The 20,836-nt window shown below is 41.1% G+C and overlaps 1 protein-coding gene across 4 annotated transcripts in view; it reads right to left on the reverse strand.

Moving 5' to 3' along the window:
- aopep (aminopeptidase O (putative)) overlaps positions 1-20,836 on the reverse strand; it is a 203,733-nt gene that overhangs the window by 177,429 nt on the left and 5,468 nt on the right. For all 4 annotated transcript variants that reach the window (XR_009821729.1, XM_062025735.1, XM_062025734.1 and 1 more), the window contains one exon: positions 20,302-20,426. Coding sequence is in view for 3 of the 4 variants with exons in the window: in XM_062025735.1 (XP_061881719.1) it covers positions 20,302-20,426 (125 nt within the window). In the remaining variant the exon portion in view is untranslated. The remainder of the gene's footprint in view (positions 1-20,301; positions 20,427-20,836) is intronic.

Below are 20,836 nucleotides of genomic sequence, written 5' to 3' on the forward strand. Positions count from 1 at the left end.
GTTTATTGGCGCTCTGCACTTCTCCCTACGTCTGTGTACACAGCGGCGTTTTAAAAAAGTCATAAATGTTACTTTTTGAAACCGATACCGATAATTTTGAAACCGATACCGATAATTTCCCATATTACATTTTAAAGCATTTATCGGCCGATAATATCGGCAGTCCGATATTATCGGACATCCCTAGTAAAAAGAAGTGACATAAATATAGAAATGATCATTTTCAGGATAAAGCTTTCCTTTTACGAATCATAATAAAAATTTGTTTTTACCTCCACATGAATGGAAGTAAGCAAGCCATATGTTAAAAGCAATAAAAGGCATGTATCTGACTTTTTAATGTCAATAATTATTAATAGTGTAAAAGAAGGTGAACTACTGTAACACTATGCCTAAATGTTGATAACCAATGAGGTCCTAACTCCCCTTTTCACGTTTTTCCTCTCCTAACATCCCTAGAAGAACTAGAAGAAAACTCACTAAAAAGTATGCTGATGTTACACATAAGAGGTGTTTGTACTCAATGTTAGAGGCATATTTCCCTCCAGGATTTTGATCAAATTCTAGATGGTAAAACTTTCACGATATAAATTCTACCTTATAGTTGAAGTTAGAAAAGTTAAAGCGCTATAAGGGTCGACAAAAGTGAACATACACTACTGTTCAAAAGTTTGGGGTCACATTGAAATGTCCTTATTTTTGAAGGAAAAGCACTGTACTTTTCAATGAAGATAACTTTAAACTAGTCTTGAAATACACTCTATACATTGCTAATGTGGTAAATGACTATCCTAGCTGCAAATGTCTGGTTTTTGGTGCAATATCTCCTTAGGTGTATAGAGGCCCATTTCCAGCAACTATCACTCCAGTCTTCTAATGGTACAATGTGTTTGCTCATTGGCTCAGAAGGCTAATTGATGATTAGAAAACCCTTGTGCAATCATGTTCACACATCTGAAAACAGTTTAGCTCGTTACAGAAGCTACAAAACTGACCTTCCTTTGAGCAGATTGAGTTTCTGGAGCATCACATTTGTGGGGTCAATTAAACGCTCAAAAGGGCCAGAAAAAGAGAACTTTCATCTGAAACTCAACAGTCTATTCTTGTTCTTAGAAATGAAGGCTATTCCACAAAATTATTGGGGTGACCCCAAACTTTTGAACGGTAGTGTAGTAGATGTAGCCTACCTGGACAACATCTTGTCAAAAATTACCTCAAACAATGAGAAAACAGTTTTTACTTCAACTGGAAACTGGAGCGGATGCTGTATAATCAAACTATAGTCATTTTTTGTCATGGCAAAAACTTCATGAGAGAGGTCTCAGGGCATTCAATCGATCGCAACTGGACTGTTTGGTTCGTCTTAGAAGACGTTTCGCATCTAATCAATGTAGGCTTTATCAGTTCATGCATATGGTCTTACATTGGTCAGATCTAGCCTTAGACTTACATTGGTCAGAGCTAGTCTAGCAGCTGGTGCCAAAACCCTAAATATTTAAACTGCAATACCAGGAGGGTGTGCCTGGGCAAGGATGGTTTTGCCCTATCGTCGACAGTCGAAGTGTAATTTCCCCCAGTTTGCATTGAAGTATGGTATTGTTGTTTGGCAGAACGATCGCTGTGGATCAACCACTAACCGCCAAAAATAGTAGGAATCACCCAGGTTAGCATTCCATTCAGTCGTAAACAAATGGCACAAATCACTATCGGTGACCAGAATTTTTTTAACCCCCTGTTATTCGTTGGAGGCAAAATTTCTGTCTTTTAGGAATGGTTGAAAGGACAGTGTTGTATGTGTGAGGTAAGTGGTGTCGCAGACCACCTCCTCTGTTCAGGCATGGTTTTTCAACCTTGACATAAATGTCTTTCTTCACTCCTTCTTCGTACCATTCATCCTCCCTGGCCAGAATATGTAAATTTTTGTTCTCAAAGGAGTGCTGTTTCTCCCTGAGGTGCAGGTAAACAGCTGAGTCTTGGCCTGAAGAGTTTGGTCGTTTATGCTGTGTCATACGTCTGCTTAGTGGTTGTTTAGTTCCTCCAATATATGAATCAGTGCATTCATCATTACACTGGATAGGATACACAAGATTGTTTTTGTAAGTGTGGGGTGTCCAGTCTTAACGATGCACTAGTCTCTGTCTGAGGGTGTTGTCTGGTTTGAAGTGTACTGGGACGTTGTGTTGGTTACAAATTCTTCTGAGTTTCTCAGATAGATCTGATACATGTAGGATGACAATATTTTTGCGTCTGTTCCTTTTTTCCTCCTCATCTTTTGTTTCATCCAGAACTGGATGCACTTTTCACAAACAACCAACTGGGGTAACTACAGGTTTTTAGGGCTTCCCTCAAATGCCTGGACAGGGAGGACTGATGGTACGAAAGAGGAGTGAGGGAAGCCATCTATGTCAAGGTTGAAAATACCATCCCTGAACGGAGGAGGTGGTCTGCGACACCACTTATCTCCCACATACAACACCGTCCTTTCAACCATTCCTAAAAAAAACTCTCCAATTTAGCCTCCAACAAATAACAGGAGTTAGAAACATATTGGTCGCAGATGCTCCTTTGTACCATTTGTTTACAACTGAATGGAATGTAAACTTGGGTGATTACGACTATTTTGGGCGATTAGTGGTCGATCCATAGCGATTGTTCTGCCAAACCTCAATGCTAACTAGGAGAAATTACACTAACGACTGCTGTTGGCACTGACAGTAGGATTGCTTGTTTGCATCTCAACAGTTGTTTTTCTCACTACGATAGGGCGAAATCATCCTTGCCCATGCACACCCTTCTGGTATTGGAGTATAAATATTTGGGGTTTTGGCACCAGCCGCTAGACTTGATCTGACCGATCTAAGTCTATAAGCATGAACTGATGAAGCCTACTAGGATGAGAGGCAAAACGTCTTCTAAGACAAAACAAACATTCCAGTTGCGATTGATTGAATGCCCTGAGATTATAATGACCTGGATGAATGAGAATATTCATAGACTTCATGAGAGAGAAAATTCTCCACTGATCCTTACAAAGGTTTACACCTACCCTCTAAACGTCTAAGAACTGCACAGGCTCTGCTGTCTGAGCAAATTTCCTGTATCATTAAAACAACTATGAAGTTCTTGTCACGGTCCATTTCAACTCGAATGATGGCTGGTGTGACGTGCCAAGTCAAACAGCCGGTGACGTGTACAACAAAAAAAGGCAAATTTGCCACTTCTAGCAATAAATCAGCATTAGAGTCGTCAACTGGAATCATCAATGGCAAATGAACAAATTACTGTTGGCATAGACAGGTGAGACCTCGCCCTAATGCCACATCACTTTACAAGAATCCTTGAGAAAATGCTTCAAGTCCTAAGTGCAATGTTATTATAAACCTGCTAAATTCAGTTTGGTATTTTTAAAGCATATTCCTCACATGTACCGTTTTTTTGTTTTTTTTACTACACTTAAAACACTTCTTTGTGGTCTACATCAGTGGTCCCCAACCTTTTTGTAGCTGCGGACCGGTCAACGCTTGAAAATTTGTCCCACAAACCGGGGGACATTTTAAAAAAAAAAGTTTTTGGTTTTTTTTTTCATAAAGAAATACAATCATGTGTGCTTACGGACTGTATCCCTGCAGACTGTATTGATCTATATTGATATACAATGTATATATTGTGTTTCTCAGCACCTGTGCCACCTCAAGACCTCAGGCGGGATTCACCCCATACCTCTTCAGAGAGCCAAACCCACCCTGTGAGAGAACGAATTAAGTGGCCCAAGATGAGTGACACCAAAGAATGGAACCAACTAGATGAAGACCTCGACAAAGTGCTAGAAGCCACACTAGCAGGAACAGCTGAACAGAAAGTCAATACACTCACAACAATAACGTACAATCTGGCAAGGGAGCGTTTTGGGATGGAGGACAAGAAGGTTAACACCAAAATGGCGCATCAGCCAAGCAGAAGAGAAAGAGAAATCCATCGCCTAAGGAAGGAAATTAAAACTCTAAACAAACAGTTCAAAAGAGCCACAGTCGAGGAAAAGGAAGGCATCAAGGATCTGACAAGGCAACTCCGGGAACGTCTTTGTAGACTCCGTAGAGCAGAAAGCATTCGGAAGAGGAGGAAGGAGAGGGAGAACAGAAGAGCACAGTTCACCAAAGACCCTTTCACATTCACCAAGAAACTACTGGGTGAAGCAAAATCCGGAATGCTGACCAGCTCGAGGGAAGATGTGGAGGCGTTCTTAAGGGAAACCCACAATGACACCTGCAAAAACCAGGCCCTGGGTGCCAACCATAACATCAACAGCTTGGAAAAACCAAGAAAGGAGCTCAACATCAGTGAACCATCCTGGAAGGAAATCCAAGAGGTGGTGAAAAAGGCCAGAACAGGATCTGCCCCCGGCCCCAGTGGTATACCCTATAAGGTGTATAAGAAATGCCCGATGCTCCTTAGGAAGCTGTGGATGCTGTTCCGGAGGATCTGGAAAAAGGGCACCATTCCATCATGCTGGAAGAGGGCAGAAGGCTGTTTTGTGCCAAAGGAAGAGAACTCCTCAACCATAAATCAATTCCGTACAATATCACTTCTAAACGTAGAAGGCAAAATCTTCTTTTCTGTACTGGCAAAAAGGATGACCTTATACATGACGGAGAACGGATATGTTGACACCTCTATCCAGAAAGGTGGAATTCCAGGCTTCTCTGGATGCCTGGAACACACCGGAGTTCTCAGTCAGATGATCCGGGAGGCCAAAGCAAGCAAAGGCAACCTGACTGTTGTCTGGCTCGATCTGGCTAACGCCTACGGAGCAATCCCTCACACCCTCATTCACACTGCACTAAACCATTACCACATCCCTCTGCACATCAAGCGAATGATAATCAGCTACTTTGGTGGCATCCAGATACGGTTCAAAACAGCCAATTTCACAACTCAGTGGCAAAACCTGGAAAAGGGAATCGTAACTGGATGCACAATCTCCCCCATCCTCTTCATCATGGGTATGAACCTCCTCATAACAGCTGCTGGGAAAGAAGCCAGAGGACCAGCAATGGAATCAGGCATTCGACAACCCCCAATAAGAGGTTACATGGACGATCTCACCGTGACGACCACAACCCATGTGGAGGCGAGATGGGTGCTAACAGTTCTGGACCACATGGCAACATGGTCCAGAATGAAGTTTAAGCCCAAAAAATCAAGGAGCATGGTTATCCGGAAAGGTAAACTGACGAACAGGTTCAAGCTGCAAGTGCAAGGAGAAGTGATTCCATCAATTGAGGAGAACCCTATAAAGTGCTTTGGAAAGAGGTTTGACAGCTCACTTACTGACAGGAACAACATCACCAGTACAGAGAAGCAGACAGAGGAGTGGCTGAAGAGGATTGAAAAATCAGGACTCCCTGGTAAATTCAAAATATGGCTCTACCAACATGGACTGTTACCAAGACTCATGTGGCTGTTGACGGTGTATGACATCCCTATGACATGCGTAGAAGGAGTGGAGAGAAAAGTCAATAAGTACCTCAGAAAATGGCAGGGAATCCCTCCAAGCTTCACATCAGTAGGCCTCTACATAAGATCAGGACAGCTCCAGCTCCCCTTGTCATCCGTGGTGAAGGAATTCAAGGTAGCAAAGTGCAGAGTCTTAATGACATACAGAGACTCCCAGGACGAACAAGTCAGACACGCAGGCGTCACTACAAGATCAGGACGCAAGTGGGCAGCTGACACATCTGTTGCACAAGCTGAGAGCATGTTGAGGCTACGTGACATCATAGGAACGCCATGCACAGGAAGACAGGGTCTTGGAACTTCCCATGTCCAACAGTGAAGTAAGGCAGAACCCAGAGAAAGAAGCGCTATGATCCAGGAGGAAGTACGAAACCTGGAAGAGGAAGGTCGGAAATCCAGAGCAGTGGAACTAGCGTCCCAGGGAGCCTGGACCAAATGGGACCTCCCCAAGAGAAAGATCACGTGGGCGGATCTATGGAAGCTGGAACCATTCCGCATCTCTTTCTTGCTGAGATCAGTGTATGACACACTCCCGACTCCAACAAACTTGCACAGATGGGGCATGAGAGAGGATCCACTATGCAAGCTTTGCGGACAGAAGGGTACCATGGCGCACATCTTGTCAGGGTGTAAAACAGCACTCACCCAAGGGAGATACAGATGGCGTCATGACAAGGTGCTCATGACACTGGCTAACACCCTGGAGCAGCAGAGATGCAAGAAACGGCAACCACAAGGGAGAACAACATCAATCCAGTTTGTGAGGGAGGGAGAAAAGCCACCAACCACAGCAACATCAAGGAAGAGCCTATTGCAAATGGCCCGTTCTTGGGACATGAAGGTAGACCTGGGAGGAAGGCTTCAGTTCCCCCAGGTTGTCCAGACAACCCTGAGACTGGATGTGGTGCTGTGGTCTGAAGAGGCAAAGAAGATCATTCTCATAGAACTCACAGTCCCATGGGAAGAAGGGTGCGACCAAGCCTTCGAAAGGAAAAGTGCCAAATACCAGGACCTTTTGAATGACTGCAGGGGAAAAGGATGGCAGGCATGGCTGTTCCCGGTCGAGGTCGGCTGCAGAGGATTCCCTGCCCAGTCGGTATGGAGAATGCTCACAGCCTTGGGAATAACAGGGAAGGAGAGAAAGACAGCCGCTAGCAGGATGGGGGAGGCAGCAGAGAGAGCCTCTTGCTGGTTATGGAGCAGGAGAGACGAGATGAGCTGGAAGCCAGGAGGAGGAGATAGGCAGTGACTTGGCCACCACTGCCGGCCCACCAGCGGTAGGGTGTTATGGTTCAGGGTCGAAACACCCAATGACCGCTGGATACCATCTGATGATATCAAGTCCTCCCGGCCAAGGCTCCATTCACCTAAGGTGAATGAAGAGGAAAGCATCTCCGGATGTAATATAATCAAAAAAACAAAAAAAAAATTGTATTATTTTTTTTTTTAATTTCTTGTGCGGCCCGGTACCAATCGGCCCAGTGGTTGGGGAACCACTGGTCTACATAACATGTACTGGTGGATCTTTGGTCAAAATTGTGCATAGATTTTGTTTTACAGACCATCTTTCAGCCGCTTTCTGACTGTCTCTTCTGAATGCGCCGTTTTTTTGGCGGTTTTATATTACGTGGCAAAGTCCTACTTCAGGCCAAGCCCCCTTTCACTGCGTCTTCTCCCCGTCAGTCATGTTGTATTTTTTTTTTAGCGCTTCCATAACGAGTTTACTGACAGATATAACTATGAATAAGGAACATATTGATTATTATTACAACTGGATAAAAATGGCAGAGTGGCCCAAAGCCCTTCTGGTAACCCTCTACAACAGGGGTGCTCATTACGTCGATCGTGAGCTACCGGTCGATCGCGGAGGTTGTGTCAGTCGATCGCCAGCCAGGCATTAAAAAAATAGTCCTAAAAATGAGCGATCATAAATCTTCACTATGACGTCACTTTCGTCACTTGATTGACATTCACGGTACCCGAGGGTCTTCTGAGATGACGCTGGCTGCTGCCAGCTCATTAAAATTACCGACAGGAAGGCGAGAAACACTTTATTTCAACAGACTCTGGCGCCGTACCTGTCGTCAAAACTCCAAAGACCGACTGCACAGTTGCACAATAAAAGCGCTGCTTCATCCTGCCTGCGCTAACAAAATAAGAGTCTCAGAAAGCTGGCGTGCACAAGCTAGCAAGCTACGGAGTTCGCCGCCAAAGTATTTCTTGTAAAGTGTATACAAAGGAGTACGGAAGCTGGACAAATAAGACGCCAAAAACCAACCACTTTCATGTGGTATTGGAAAGAAAGGAGGACTTTTTTTCTCCTCCATTCGAAAATGCGGACGTTATCAGCACCACTGTCTGATTTCTATCAATGCCAGTCATCAGAATCAGGTAATACACCAACCTATATTCTTGTCTTCATGAAAGAAAGGAATCTATATGTGTTAAACATGCTTGTATTATCTTTAAACACCTTTAACTTATTAACAATATTAACTATATGTGTTACACATGCTTGTATTATCATTAAACACCTTTAACTTGTTAACAAAAACATATATTTCATAAAAAAGTAAACATAAATTATATATGAATGAGGTAGATCCCCACGACTTGATCAATTGAAAAGTAGCTCGCCTGCAGAAAAAGTGTGAGCACCCCTGCTCTACAATATATGGAGATACAGAAGTTAATTTTGTGTTCTTGCCTCAATCTTTTGACATTGTTAAAAGTAAGAAAAATGTTGGCGAGCCCAAACGGCCACCTCTGTATGTCGCCAAAGTGTGACAACGTGAAGCATGAAGTTGGATACTGCACATCTCATCTGTGCTGTGAAAAAGGGCTTACACCTGTTTTTTGTGCGTACTCATAATATGAGCGCCCTGGCCTCCTATTCCTCCAGGAAGCATCCGGTCCAGAAAGCAGGCTCCATTTCACCGATTGTTGTGTCCGCAAAGTCACTTGTTGGCAGAATTATTCTGTCACGAACCTGCATGGTAGCGGTAGTCATGACCTCAAGGTGCGGAGACAGGAGATGGCAAAAACAGTTTGATTCTCATAACAAAATGAAGAACTGTAAAAACAAAAGGCTATATAGCATGTGGCAGCGGCAAATAAAGCAATGACAATATACACCATACAGAATACAATAATCCATCTTGGCATGCCAGGCAGAGCTCGCCAATAAATCCTCCTAATTGCAATATGGAATAGGTGTGAGGAATCAGCACTCCCACAGGAAAAAGAAAAGGGAGGTAAGAGCGCTGAAAACAGAAACAAACACCAAATACAGGAAGAATGCAACACAAAACAAAAACTGTCATGAAAGATTATGACAATTCCAGCTTCAAGGCTAGATTTAACTGAACGGTTACACAAACCAGGAATTTTTTAATTACTGGATGGTAACTACTGGTTCTACTCCAGTAAAACTTTAAAAAGGTTTTGTTTCAATAAAGAAGAGCACGGCAGTAAAATAGCATCCAGCAGGGTGCCAAAAAAAACCTTTAGGCGGTTCAGCTACAAACTTCCTCCCAAATGGGGACCATGGCCATTGTAACTTCCTGCACGACCATAAACATGCAGTCAACTGAAGTCAGGCTGAACATTCTAGTAAGGTCAAGAGGTATATACCGTACCATAATTTGTGTCTCATGCCTTTGACAGCTATATGGGTGCATTAGAAACAAAAGGTATATGATCCTTTTTACCCAATTTTGTTCAGACAGCCACCTATCAGTTGATGGTGGCTTAAATTGAATCAATAAAGAAAAGAGGATTAGGAATATAATAGAAAGAGGTCTTAAAAGTATTTCAGCCATAAACAGGATTACAATGAAACATGCAGACACTGCATGCGTGCAGGCTTATCAAAAGTCTACTATCAAGAAGCGTAGGGGTCATCTTTTTTTGCCTGTGTGAAAACATCATGACAATGACATATGTGTGGCATTCCTCTGACATCACCCCACACGCCCACCCTGAACACATATCACATCCATTTTACCAACAATACATGTATTCATATCAAGACAAGCACAGGAATCTGTGTGTCAGCAGCCAAGCAAAACAACACCCCTATCACCCACACCACTAAAAAGCCCATTTCAACACTTATGTCATTTCTCAACAAAAAGGTTCAGTGGGGGATTTACCACTCTCTCTGGCATGTCCTCATTTCGCTTCCGTGCACTAGATTTTCACACTCGAATCAGATTGGTACAGTAAGTCCAGCGGAGACTTTGGAACACAGCTTCAAAGAGGGGAGAGGAAATGCAGTGCCCTTCCTGTCACTCCCAGTCAGAAAACGCAGTCAAGATGCCACAAGGAGATTTCCCCTCGCTAGTAGCCCTAACTAACCATATTTGCTTATCTTAAGCAGGCTGTTTGGAAACATAGCACCCATCCATCTGCTAGATCAGGTTCAGATTAGAATTGCCCCCATTTGGTCCTTATTCAAGCGGACTGTTGTGCAACCTATTATAGACAGAGATCCTACAAAATTGTCAGTGACGTAACAGTAGATCCACCTGTGCTGTTTACTCAGTATATAGTATGTAATTGGTGCAAAGGTTTAACACGTGTGCAAGGATATTTCACATGCCTTTACTGTGTATATAATTTAACTGTGTTTATGTTGTGTATAATGTGTATTTATAATATGTTGTACAAAGGACATTTCATAATTTTCGGAAGTTCATCTTGTACTTGACATTGTTTATAGGGTTAGGCGCAATAAGTGTTCAACTTCAGCCTAAACCCTTTCGGTCTGCAACATTTTCTTTTTCAATCTATGAATGTACAATTGTTTGTTTATTTTGTTGACCATTGACCGAAGAAGAAGAATAAACTAAACTAAACTCATGATATTACAATATTCTTGCATATGTGTGCCATTTTATACAGGGTTACGGTATCCCACCGCAATCAGAAAGTCTGATGTATGACGTAATTACAAAATACTTGTCGGACTGTGACAATTGCTTCCAACACACCAGGGAAGGAGAATCTAGAGTTTACCTTCACAACACCCTTAACTTGGAATTGCGGTGATATTCTTAGACATAAACAACGTCCTGCCTCTGTTCAAAAGATGGAAAATTAACAGGTCGACATCGTAAACATTTTGTGTCAGTGCTGTTGAGGTAGTAACAAGTCGACTTTTAAAGCGGTATGAACGGGGCTTGACTGTCAGGACGTGGACTATGGCGGGGTTTGTTTTCCCGAGATGCAAAGAAATTGGTGCGGACACGGCGTGAAGGTAAGGACATGATTTAATAATAACTATAAAAAGGTACAAACAAAAAGCGCGCACAAGGCGGAAATGCAAACTTGACTATGAAACAAAAAACTAGCACAAAGGCAAAACTATGGACATGAAATAAATAACACTTACTGTGACCAGAACGAACAGCATGAACTATAATAAACATGAGTATCATGGGTAGCATGGGTAGTTGACGTAACAGAGGTAATATCGCCAGGACGACCAACAGAAAATGACAAGCTTAAATAACACAGACATGATTAGTGACAGGTGCGTGAATCAAAATGTGCAACAGGTGAAACTAGTGGGTAACCATGGTGACAAAACAATGGAGTGAAAACAGGAACTAAAAAGAGTCCAAAAACCGAACAGGACATAACTAAACAAAACATGATCACAGACATGACAGAGACATTACTATCTACTTAAGAAAGACCATGAAGACACGTCATCTTTCCTTCATGCAATGATCCGCTTCTGTTACAATTCTAAAACTACCTACAAAGGTGTAACATTACTGGGCTGTACCCATCTTTTCTGTTGGTGTTGTTTTTATAGAAGAGTGGGCAAAAAAAAGACACGACAATTCTGTTTTTCAAAAACAGTGTAAGAAGGGCTTGACAATCCATCCATCCATTCATCCATCCATTTTCTACCGCTTGTCCCTTTCGGGGTCGCGGGGGGTGCTGGAGCCTATCTCAGCTGCATTCGGGCGGAAGGCGGGGTACACCCTGGACAATCTAATTAACCTTATTAACTCACAGCAATGATGACATATCCTCTAAACCAGTGGTTCTTAACCTTGTTGGAGGTACCGAACCCCAGCAGTTTCATATGTGCATTCACCGAAGCCTTCTTTAGTGAAAAATAAAATGTTGTTTTTTTTTCAAATTCAAGAAAAAGTTATGTTTTTTTTTACTGGTGCACAAAATGAACCGTGCATGAACATCACCTTGTTCAAAGTACAAAACCAACATAGTGCATGAACACACAGCAACACCTTACACACATTACCATGCATTGATTAACGTGGACCCCGACTTAAACAAGTTAAAAAATGTATTCGGGTGTTACCATTTAGTGGTCAATTGTACGGAATATGTACTGTACTGTGTAAACTGTACTGTTTCATATAATGTATTCTCTTCCTTTGCAATCTGCTAGTAAAAGTTTCAATCAATCAATCAAAAAACCTGCAAATCAGATGGAAAATTAGAGGGAACATTGTTTGGAGGTATTCATAATACGCCGATAGGGAGAAGTTTTTATTCACACGATAATTCGGATGTGTCTATACCCCCTGAGGCCGACTCACCGAACCCCTAGGGTTCGATCGAACCCAGGTTAAGAACCACTGCTCTAAACACAAGTGTTGTTATAACCCCGCGTGGTGTCATGGTATATGTTTCTGTCTTTCATGGCATGGATTCCCGGCCAAGGCATCTGGTGTAAAAACAGAGACAAAACCATTCATGCAACTGACTTGCTGTGCTGACCGCTGATAAAAATAAAATAAAATATGTGCTTGTCAACAAGAATTTCCACATTTGAAACCATTTTTTTTACAACTTTCCCCTTTTTAGCTCTCACATTTTTGTAGTGTCCCTTTTTGGTGTGTCAATTTGTTTTTCTAAATAAAAAAATCTGCTGACTGAAAGAAATCCAGCTGACAAAAGAAGAACAGGTTTATGTTGAAAAGGAAGACTTCTCATAGTTACATAAAAGCACCTAAAATGGTAAATCCGTTGAACTGCTGACTGGTGTCATGCCTATATTTTCTCGTCTTGTTCACACGTAAAAGTGTGTGTTTTTAGACCGCATGAATGCAGAGACCTGCCCTTACTTGACTCCTTAATCTCCCATTTCCTGCCCTCCCACTGTGTATCTGGGTATAAAAACTTCACACCACTGTGAATCCTCTGCCTGTCTAAATCTTTACCCTCCCCTTTCTTCTGAATCATACTACAACAGCTTGATGCCTCCTTGCCACAGGCCCCTCCAATACTGCTGTTTCCACGGGGGCACTGCACAAAATCTGCACTTGGCCCCCATCCCAAGCGCTGGGGCCCACATGCCTCCCAATCTCCAGATTAAATAGCACCCCTCTCTGAAGTCCATCCAGATGCTAATGGCTTTTGTTGCTGGGAATAATCCGCACATCCTCTCCCACATCCTGGGGGTCCTCTGGCCTGTTGCGAAACCCACTCCCTTGTGCCATCTCCATCTCAATTTTGCATTTTGTTTGACCTACCCGACCTTCCGAAGGCACCACCCTGTGGTTAAGTGCGTGGGCACCATGAGAGCCAAACCACCCGCAACGAAGGGAGAATTCAAGTTAGTTGAAACCCATGTGGAGTTTTATAGGGAGTCAATGCTGGTGCTGTCCGAAGTTTAATTAAGTTCCTAAATCTTTTCCCCGAAATTGAGTTTTAGCAAGCAGGCGGACCGTATTTCCAATACGTTCAGGAGCCTTTATTATTACTCAACTGCAGCAAAGTCCCGGTGTCTTTTAGGGGGAAGACATTTACTCAATAAACCATCCATATTCAATTTATTATCAGCATTATTATACATTTAATTTTTTTTTTTTAAACTGCTATTTATTTAATTTACTTTTCTTAGATATTCAATTGAATGCAACTGGACTCTTCAGTTCGTCACAGAACACGTTTGGCCTCTAATCCAAGCACACTTCATCAGTTCATGCTCATAGACTTTAATTGGTCAGATCTCCTCAAGATATTCTCTAACTAAAAATCGGGCGTGCTGAAGCAGGAATGGTTTTGCCCAATTGTGGTGTAAAAACAACTGTTAAATTGCCAAAGAGTGACCCCTCTGTCAATTCCAACAGCAGTCATTAAAATGTGATTCCTGTTGGCATTTAGACTTCATCTGACCAATCTGAGTCTATGAGCATGAACAGATGAAGCCTAACCCACAGAACCCGACACCAAACCTTCTCCATTGCTGCCCCCTCCCTCTGGAACTCTCTCCCCATTTCTATCCGCTCATGTCATAACCCCACAACTTTCAAAAGACTGTTAAAAACCTACCTCTTCAAAACTGCTTTTAATGCTGAAAGAAACATTTCATAATACAATGTTCTCTTTCATTTTGCACATGTTATGTTGATTTACAGTTTGTTTTATTAATATACTTAACTTTTATAAATAAATACATAAATAAATACTAACTCTGTTACAAAAAAGATCAATTAGAATAATACATAATGTTGGATATAGAGAACATACAAACCCTTTATTTATTAAATCACAATTATTGAAATTCAACGATTTGGTGCATTTGCAAACAGCTAAATGCAAAACAGCTAATTTAAAATATTTGTATGCTCGTACAACACTTAACACTTTTAGTATATCAGTATGTGGAATTAAATTATGGAACGGATTAACCAAAGAAATCAAACAAAGCACTAATATGATTCACTTTAAGAGACGGTTCAAACTACAAGTGTTCACAAAGTACACAGAACAAGAATTATCACGAACATCTTGAACCCTTTTTTTTTTTATTGAGACAAAAATTATTTATGTATTTAATATTTGTATGCTTACTATGGTATATTATTTATTTGTTCACTGTTCTGTTACAGAAGTGAAGTGAAGTGAATTATATTCATATAGCGCTTTACATAGTGAAACCCAGAACAAGGAAATTGGATAAAATTGTTATGGTATGAAAAGGGGTAGGATTAAATAAGTTCTGCTTCTTCCTACTCCTTTTCTGACGTGCTGTAATGAAACAACTGGAATTGTGTGATGCATTACATTGTAATCGTATGCATGTTCGATATAAAGTGAAACTGAACTGAACATAAATAAAATGAATTGTCATTATCATTATTATATGTCAAATGAAAATGCATACAGAATGACTATTGTAGGGAAAAAGGCAAAAAAAAAACAGTAAGCTATGCTTTAGGTTATTTTTCATCTGTAAGCTATCATACACAGTACAACTTTGAGTAGCAAAATGATTTATAATGTAATTGAGTCATTTCATATTTATTTATCATGCTTATATTCACCATATTTGTTGTATTCATACCTATTTTATTTACTTTTATCTTAATTCTTAAAATAATTTAGTCATTAACGTCGCCTTTGTGCTTATTTTTCTCTCACCCTTAAATCTCACCACAATATCTATAATAACATACACACAATACGGATAAATGATCTATTTATTTATGTATCTATTCATCCAAATAACCTAGGCTGGTAGGCCATTATTAATCTGAAGGCACAGAATATTAAACAAAGATGCACATAACATTGTGGTGCAAGGAACAGTAGTCAAAAAGGACCCCGTTTTTAAAAAGTGCAGGGAACTTGCTCAAATGATCAGAGTAGTAACTTTAGCACAGAGAAATCCTTGGGAGGTGCTGCTGTTTTGGTTAGCAACAGAGTTGGGCTCGGAATTAAATCCATAACTGAGATAATGCTCTTATGTGTTTCAAACGGACAATTAATTGTGACACATCATCTAGACGTTCACTACTATAAGAGGAAAAACAGTATGTGAGTGCCAGGGAGCAATTCTACTGAGGAAATAAAATCTATCAGAAACACTGTGTAAGAACTTGATGTTCTTTCAAAACTAAATACAGCACAGAAGAAGGAAAACGTTTTATAAGGCGTGGGGTTTAGATCAAAGGGCATTCGGGGAACATTTGCAGTAATAAATGTGCAAAGTTGAGAACTGGCCCTCGCTGCAACCCTGACACTCTCCAAATGTTTGTGATTGAAGCTAATCTTAGACTGTGACGTCAAGTATTTGCACAGCGTGGACATTTGCAGAGATGAGCTCATATCCAGTCTAGAAAAAGACCCACTGGAACAATGTTTACTGAACACCCAAAATATGATTTGTCAACACAGGCAATGCCAAAAGTTAGTGGTCTTTATTCTTGCTTCATTGTTTAATTTGAGCTTTATTCTTACAGCGACAGTATAATAGCAGTAGGACTTTGTTTATATATTTATATATAGGCACACCGTCTGCCAGCTGTATTGCTCGAGAAAATATAAAAATCGATAGAAACAAAGACAGCAAACACACGGCTGAAACGCTGAAAAAAACAAAATTGAGAGCTGAAAAAAGCCAATACCGTAGGAAACATGACTTTTTTTGTCCTCAGAATAGAAGAAATGACAGAAAACAGAGTGGGTAGAAGGTGAAGAGGACAGGGTAAGGTTAAAGGCCTACTGAAATGAATTTTTTTTATTTAAACGGGGATAGCAGATCCATTCTATGTGCCATACTTGATCATTTCGCGATATTGCCATATTTTTGCTGAAAGGATTTAGTAGAGAACATCGACGATAAAGTTCGCAACTTTTGGTCGCTGATAAAAAAAAGCGTTGCCTGTACCAGAAGTAGCATGACGTCACAGGTTGAAAGGCTCCTCACATCTCCCCATTGTTTACACCAGCAGCTAGAGCGATTCGGACCGAGAAAGCGACGATTACCCCATTAATTTGAGCCAGGATGAAAGATTCGTGGATGAGGAACGTGAGAGTGAAGGACTAGAGTGCAGTGCAGGACGTATCTTTTTTCGCTCTGACCGTAACTTAGGTAGAAGCTGGCTCATTGGATTCCACACTTTCTCCTTTTCCTATTGTGGATCACAGATTTGTATTTTAAACCACCTAGGATACTATATCCTCTTGAAAATGAGAGTCGAGAACACGAAATGGACAGTCACAGTGACTTTTATCTCCACGACAATACATCGGCGAAACACTTTAGCTACGGAGCTAACGTGATAGCATCGGGCTTAACTGCAGATAGAAACAAAATAAATAAACCCCTGACTGGAAGGATAGACAGAAAATCAACAATACTATTGAACCATGGACCTGTAACTACACGGTTAATGCTTTCCAGCCTGGCGAAGCTTAACAATGCTGTTGCGAACGACGCCATTGAAGCTAACTTAGCTACGGGACCTCACTGAGCTATGCTAAAAACATTAGCTATCCACCTACGCCAGCCAGCCCTCATCTGCTCATCAACACCCGTGCTCACCTGCGTTCCAGCGATCGACGGAGCGACGAAGGACTTCACCCGATCACCGATGCGGTCGGCGGCCCGGAGACGGAGGAAGTCAAGGTGAGGTCGGCAGCTAGCGTCGGATAGCGCGTCTGCTATCCATCTCAAAGTCCTCCTGGTTGTGTTGCTGTAGTCCGCCGCTAATACACCGATCCCACCTATAGCTTTCTTCTTTGCAGTCTTCATTGTTCATTAAACAAATTGCAAAAGATTCACCAACACAGATGTCCAGAATACTGTGGAATTTTGCGATGAAAACAGAGCTTTTTGTATTGGATCCAATGGGGTCCGAATACTTCCGTTTCAACCATTGAAGTCACACGCACACGTCATCAAACATAGACGTTTTCAACCGGAAGTTTTGCGGGAAATTTAAAATTGCACTTTAGTTAACCCGGCCGTATTGGCATGTGTTGCAATGTTAAGATTTCATCATTGATATATAAACTATCAGACTGCGTGGTCGATAGTAGTGGGTTTCAGTAGGCCTTTAAGACGAAACAATAAAATGCATAATACGCAATGTATCTAGTGGGCGAGGACCGTGAAAACGTCTTGCTCCTTCTCTGCCCTTGCACATCAACAGGCTTAAACTGCACTCAAACACACGTCAACACATGTCCATAGTGTGGACATGACAGCCTGCCGTCTAAACTTGGACTCATATAACTCATATAAGAGGTGAGCGAGAGCTTTTGGGGAAGAAGGCAGGATAAGAAGACTAAAAAGAATAGAAAAAACCTACATAGCGAGATAACTACAATTGGACATTTTAAAATAGTAAAGACTTCTGTGGAAAGAAGATTATGGTGTTTTTTTAACAAGTGAAACAAGCAATCAATCGCACTCTAGAAACAGTGAGCTAAACCTCAGGCAGCAGATTATAGCATCAACACTGCTGTGCAGCAGCCAAGCTTAATGTTTTCTTTGTTAGTTTGAATCTTACAGCTCAAATTCCGAAAAGGTCGAAACATATAATGCTAGGATTTATAAGTCCTTGTTGAGCAATTTCCCAGTAAATACAGTTTTGATGAGCAAACTTTTTTGTGTTTTCCCCCCCAAAAAACAAAAAAAACATTCCACTGGTGCATGTTATTTTCAAGATGTTATTATATCATGAATTGGTAATAAAAGCGGATCCACAAAATGCATAAAACAGAATTTGAGTGTGTGTTTATGTGGTAATAAATGTTAATTTCTTGAGTAATAAAATATTTGTTTATTCATCATAAGCTCCTCATGATAATGGTGCTGTTCTGATGTTTTATCTAGTTTTCTTACACTTCTGAGTCTCATTTGACAGTTTGCATTTAGTTCAGGTGAATGTACCAGTCTTGTTTTTTGTTGAAACCTAGAAAGTGTCTACACTGTACGTCCATCCATCCATTTTCAACCACTTGTCACTTTCAGGGTCAATGGGGGCTGCAGCCTATCCCAGCTACAGCCTAGACAAGTCGCCACCACATCGCAGGGCCAACACAGATAGATTATGTTTACTCCGCAAGGGCCCAAATCAGATTTTATCGAAATCTGAATTTTTTCCTCCTGACTGATTACACTGCAAGTAAATGTGATCTTTATCAGACTCCAGTACAAAGACGCACAGGCCCTAATGCAGGCCCTAATGTGGCCTCGACGTCATTTGCATGCGCAGTTCGATGAATTGAAAACAAAGGAAGTTGACTGGATTTCGTAAATGAACAAGGAAGCCACTACTACTACTACAGAATAAAATAAGTCGCCACATCTTAAAAATGAAGGTTTTTTTTAACGTAAAATAGCTTGGTTATATAATGTATGAATGTATGTATATATATACAGTAGTCTTGCCGTTTGTTTACTGGAATGGTCACTTGTCCTTTATTTAACGGAGCCATATGTAAGAATGTGGCCAGAAATGGTACTGCAATCACAGTCAAAATTCTGTAGTCCCCTCCCCCTCTCCGTGACTGTGGTTGCCAGATACGCAGCCGAATCCAGCTCGATCGACTGTACGCCCAAAACTAAAGAGGAGACATTTTACCAAGGTATGTCTATAGGTTACTGTTTCAAACGTTTTAGATTGCCATATAACTTGGTACATGTAGTCTACAATATGCAAACACGAATGTGGAATACTTTTATAATGTGATTTTGCTGTCTCCACACGTTTCACATGGCCATGACAGCCGTGCTGTTGGAACGCATTTCCCCAGCGTGTCAGCATATTGAGAACGAAATAGGCACTGACACTACCCATATCCACATAGGTTTTATTTGTCGAAAATATATTTTGCCCTGTCAGTTTGCTCACACATCGACATAAAGGCTAACAGGCATATATTTCCCCCGTCAGCCTGTATGTCAATGTGTAATCGAACTGGGCTATACGTATGCTCACATTGACCGGGCGAGCTGGCCTGCACAGAGTCCTGACCTGGACCCGATAGAACACCTTTGGGATGAATGAGAACGGAGACTGAGAGTCAGGCCTTCTCGACCAACATCAGCGTGTGACCTCACCAATGCGCTTTTGGAAGAATGGTCAAAAATTCCTATAAACACACTCCACAACTTTGTGGACAGCCTTCCCAGTAGAGTTGAAGCTGTAATAGCTGCAAAAGGTGGACCGACATCATATTGAACCCAATGGGTTAGGAATGGGATGGCACTTCAAGTTCATATGTGAGTCTAGGCAGGTGGCCAAATATTTTTGGCAATATAGTGTATATGGCTCCAGGAACTTAAAGTTCCTGAACTTTATTTGCAGATTTTTACAGGTGGGATACATTGTAGTCATCCATTTATACTTGTAAAGGCAACATTTTTGATCCAGCTCTTGTATGCTTGCAATGTCAAAAGGCAACTGTTGCGTTCCATTCCGTAGAACATATTTTGCCCAGACTGCCTTTTCAATAAAAGGACCACAACTATGGAACTCTTTACCTGACACTTTGAAAAGTATACCTGCACTTGTCACTTTCAAAAAACCAACAAAATTATATTATTGGCTTTTATCTAGTTTGCACTTTGTCTGTATTATTTCTATTATCATTATTATGGACTCATCTTTGCCTTATTCTATTTTATTTTCCTATTTTAATGATGTTGGATCTGTGTTGCTGTTGTTGTTGGGGACAAGTGTTATAAATTAGCTTTGGCTACAAACACTATGATGCATACATTGGATAACTGTTTCAGATGTCTATGTTTTTGTATCTGTCCCTATATCATCAATTTAAGTGGACCCCGACTTAAACAAGTTGAAAAACTTATTCGGGTGTTACCATTTAGTGGTCAATTGTACGGAATATGTACTTCACTGTGCAACCTACTAATAAAAGTCTCAATCAAAAATCAATCAATCAATCAAATTTCAAATAAACCTCTTTATATATATATAGGATTTTTTTTTACCTGGCACAGTTGTGCCAAATGATGCAGTCACAACCGTAGCGTCTCCTTACCTGGCCATGCCCAGACTGGAAAACCCAGATGGCACAATGAGAACATCCAGGCGGGGGAAGGGATGGACTCCCAAAATGGCGTGAGCTGCAGCTAAACATTGCGGCAACAGTGCGAGGACTCCGATCTAGACAGAAGATGAGGAGAGTGACGGGGATTTTTAAGAAACACAAAAAAATACACGTGTATTCTGATAGAAAATATTTGTTCTGTTGATTGATTCCTTATTCGTTACTAAAATTAGCACCACTACACACCACATGCATCTGTTATGTTTAATGTACTGATCTACTGTTTCTATGCCAGTGTAGTACTAAGCAGAATAAAGTTTATTGAACGAGTTGTGGAAATAGCTTAGATGTAGCTCAGCTTCCCATGAAATACTGGTTGTTATGTTTTTTACATCTTTAGACTGCAACCTCATTGAGACTGACAGTGCCTCTGCTGGTTGAAGCTGATTAGTAAACTGTAGTTTGCCTCAGTTTTGTTTATTGTATAAAACTGAACAGCATTGGGTTTTGCAAACAGGGTACTGAA

Source organism: Entelurus aequoreus, linkage group LG17 (assembly GCF_033978785.1).
Source record: "Entelurus aequoreus isolate RoL-2023_Sb linkage group LG17, RoL_Eaeq_v1.1, whole genome shotgun sequence".
Lineage (NCBI taxonomy): Eukaryota > Metazoa > Chordata > Actinopteri > Syngnathiformes > Syngnathidae > Entelurus > Entelurus aequoreus.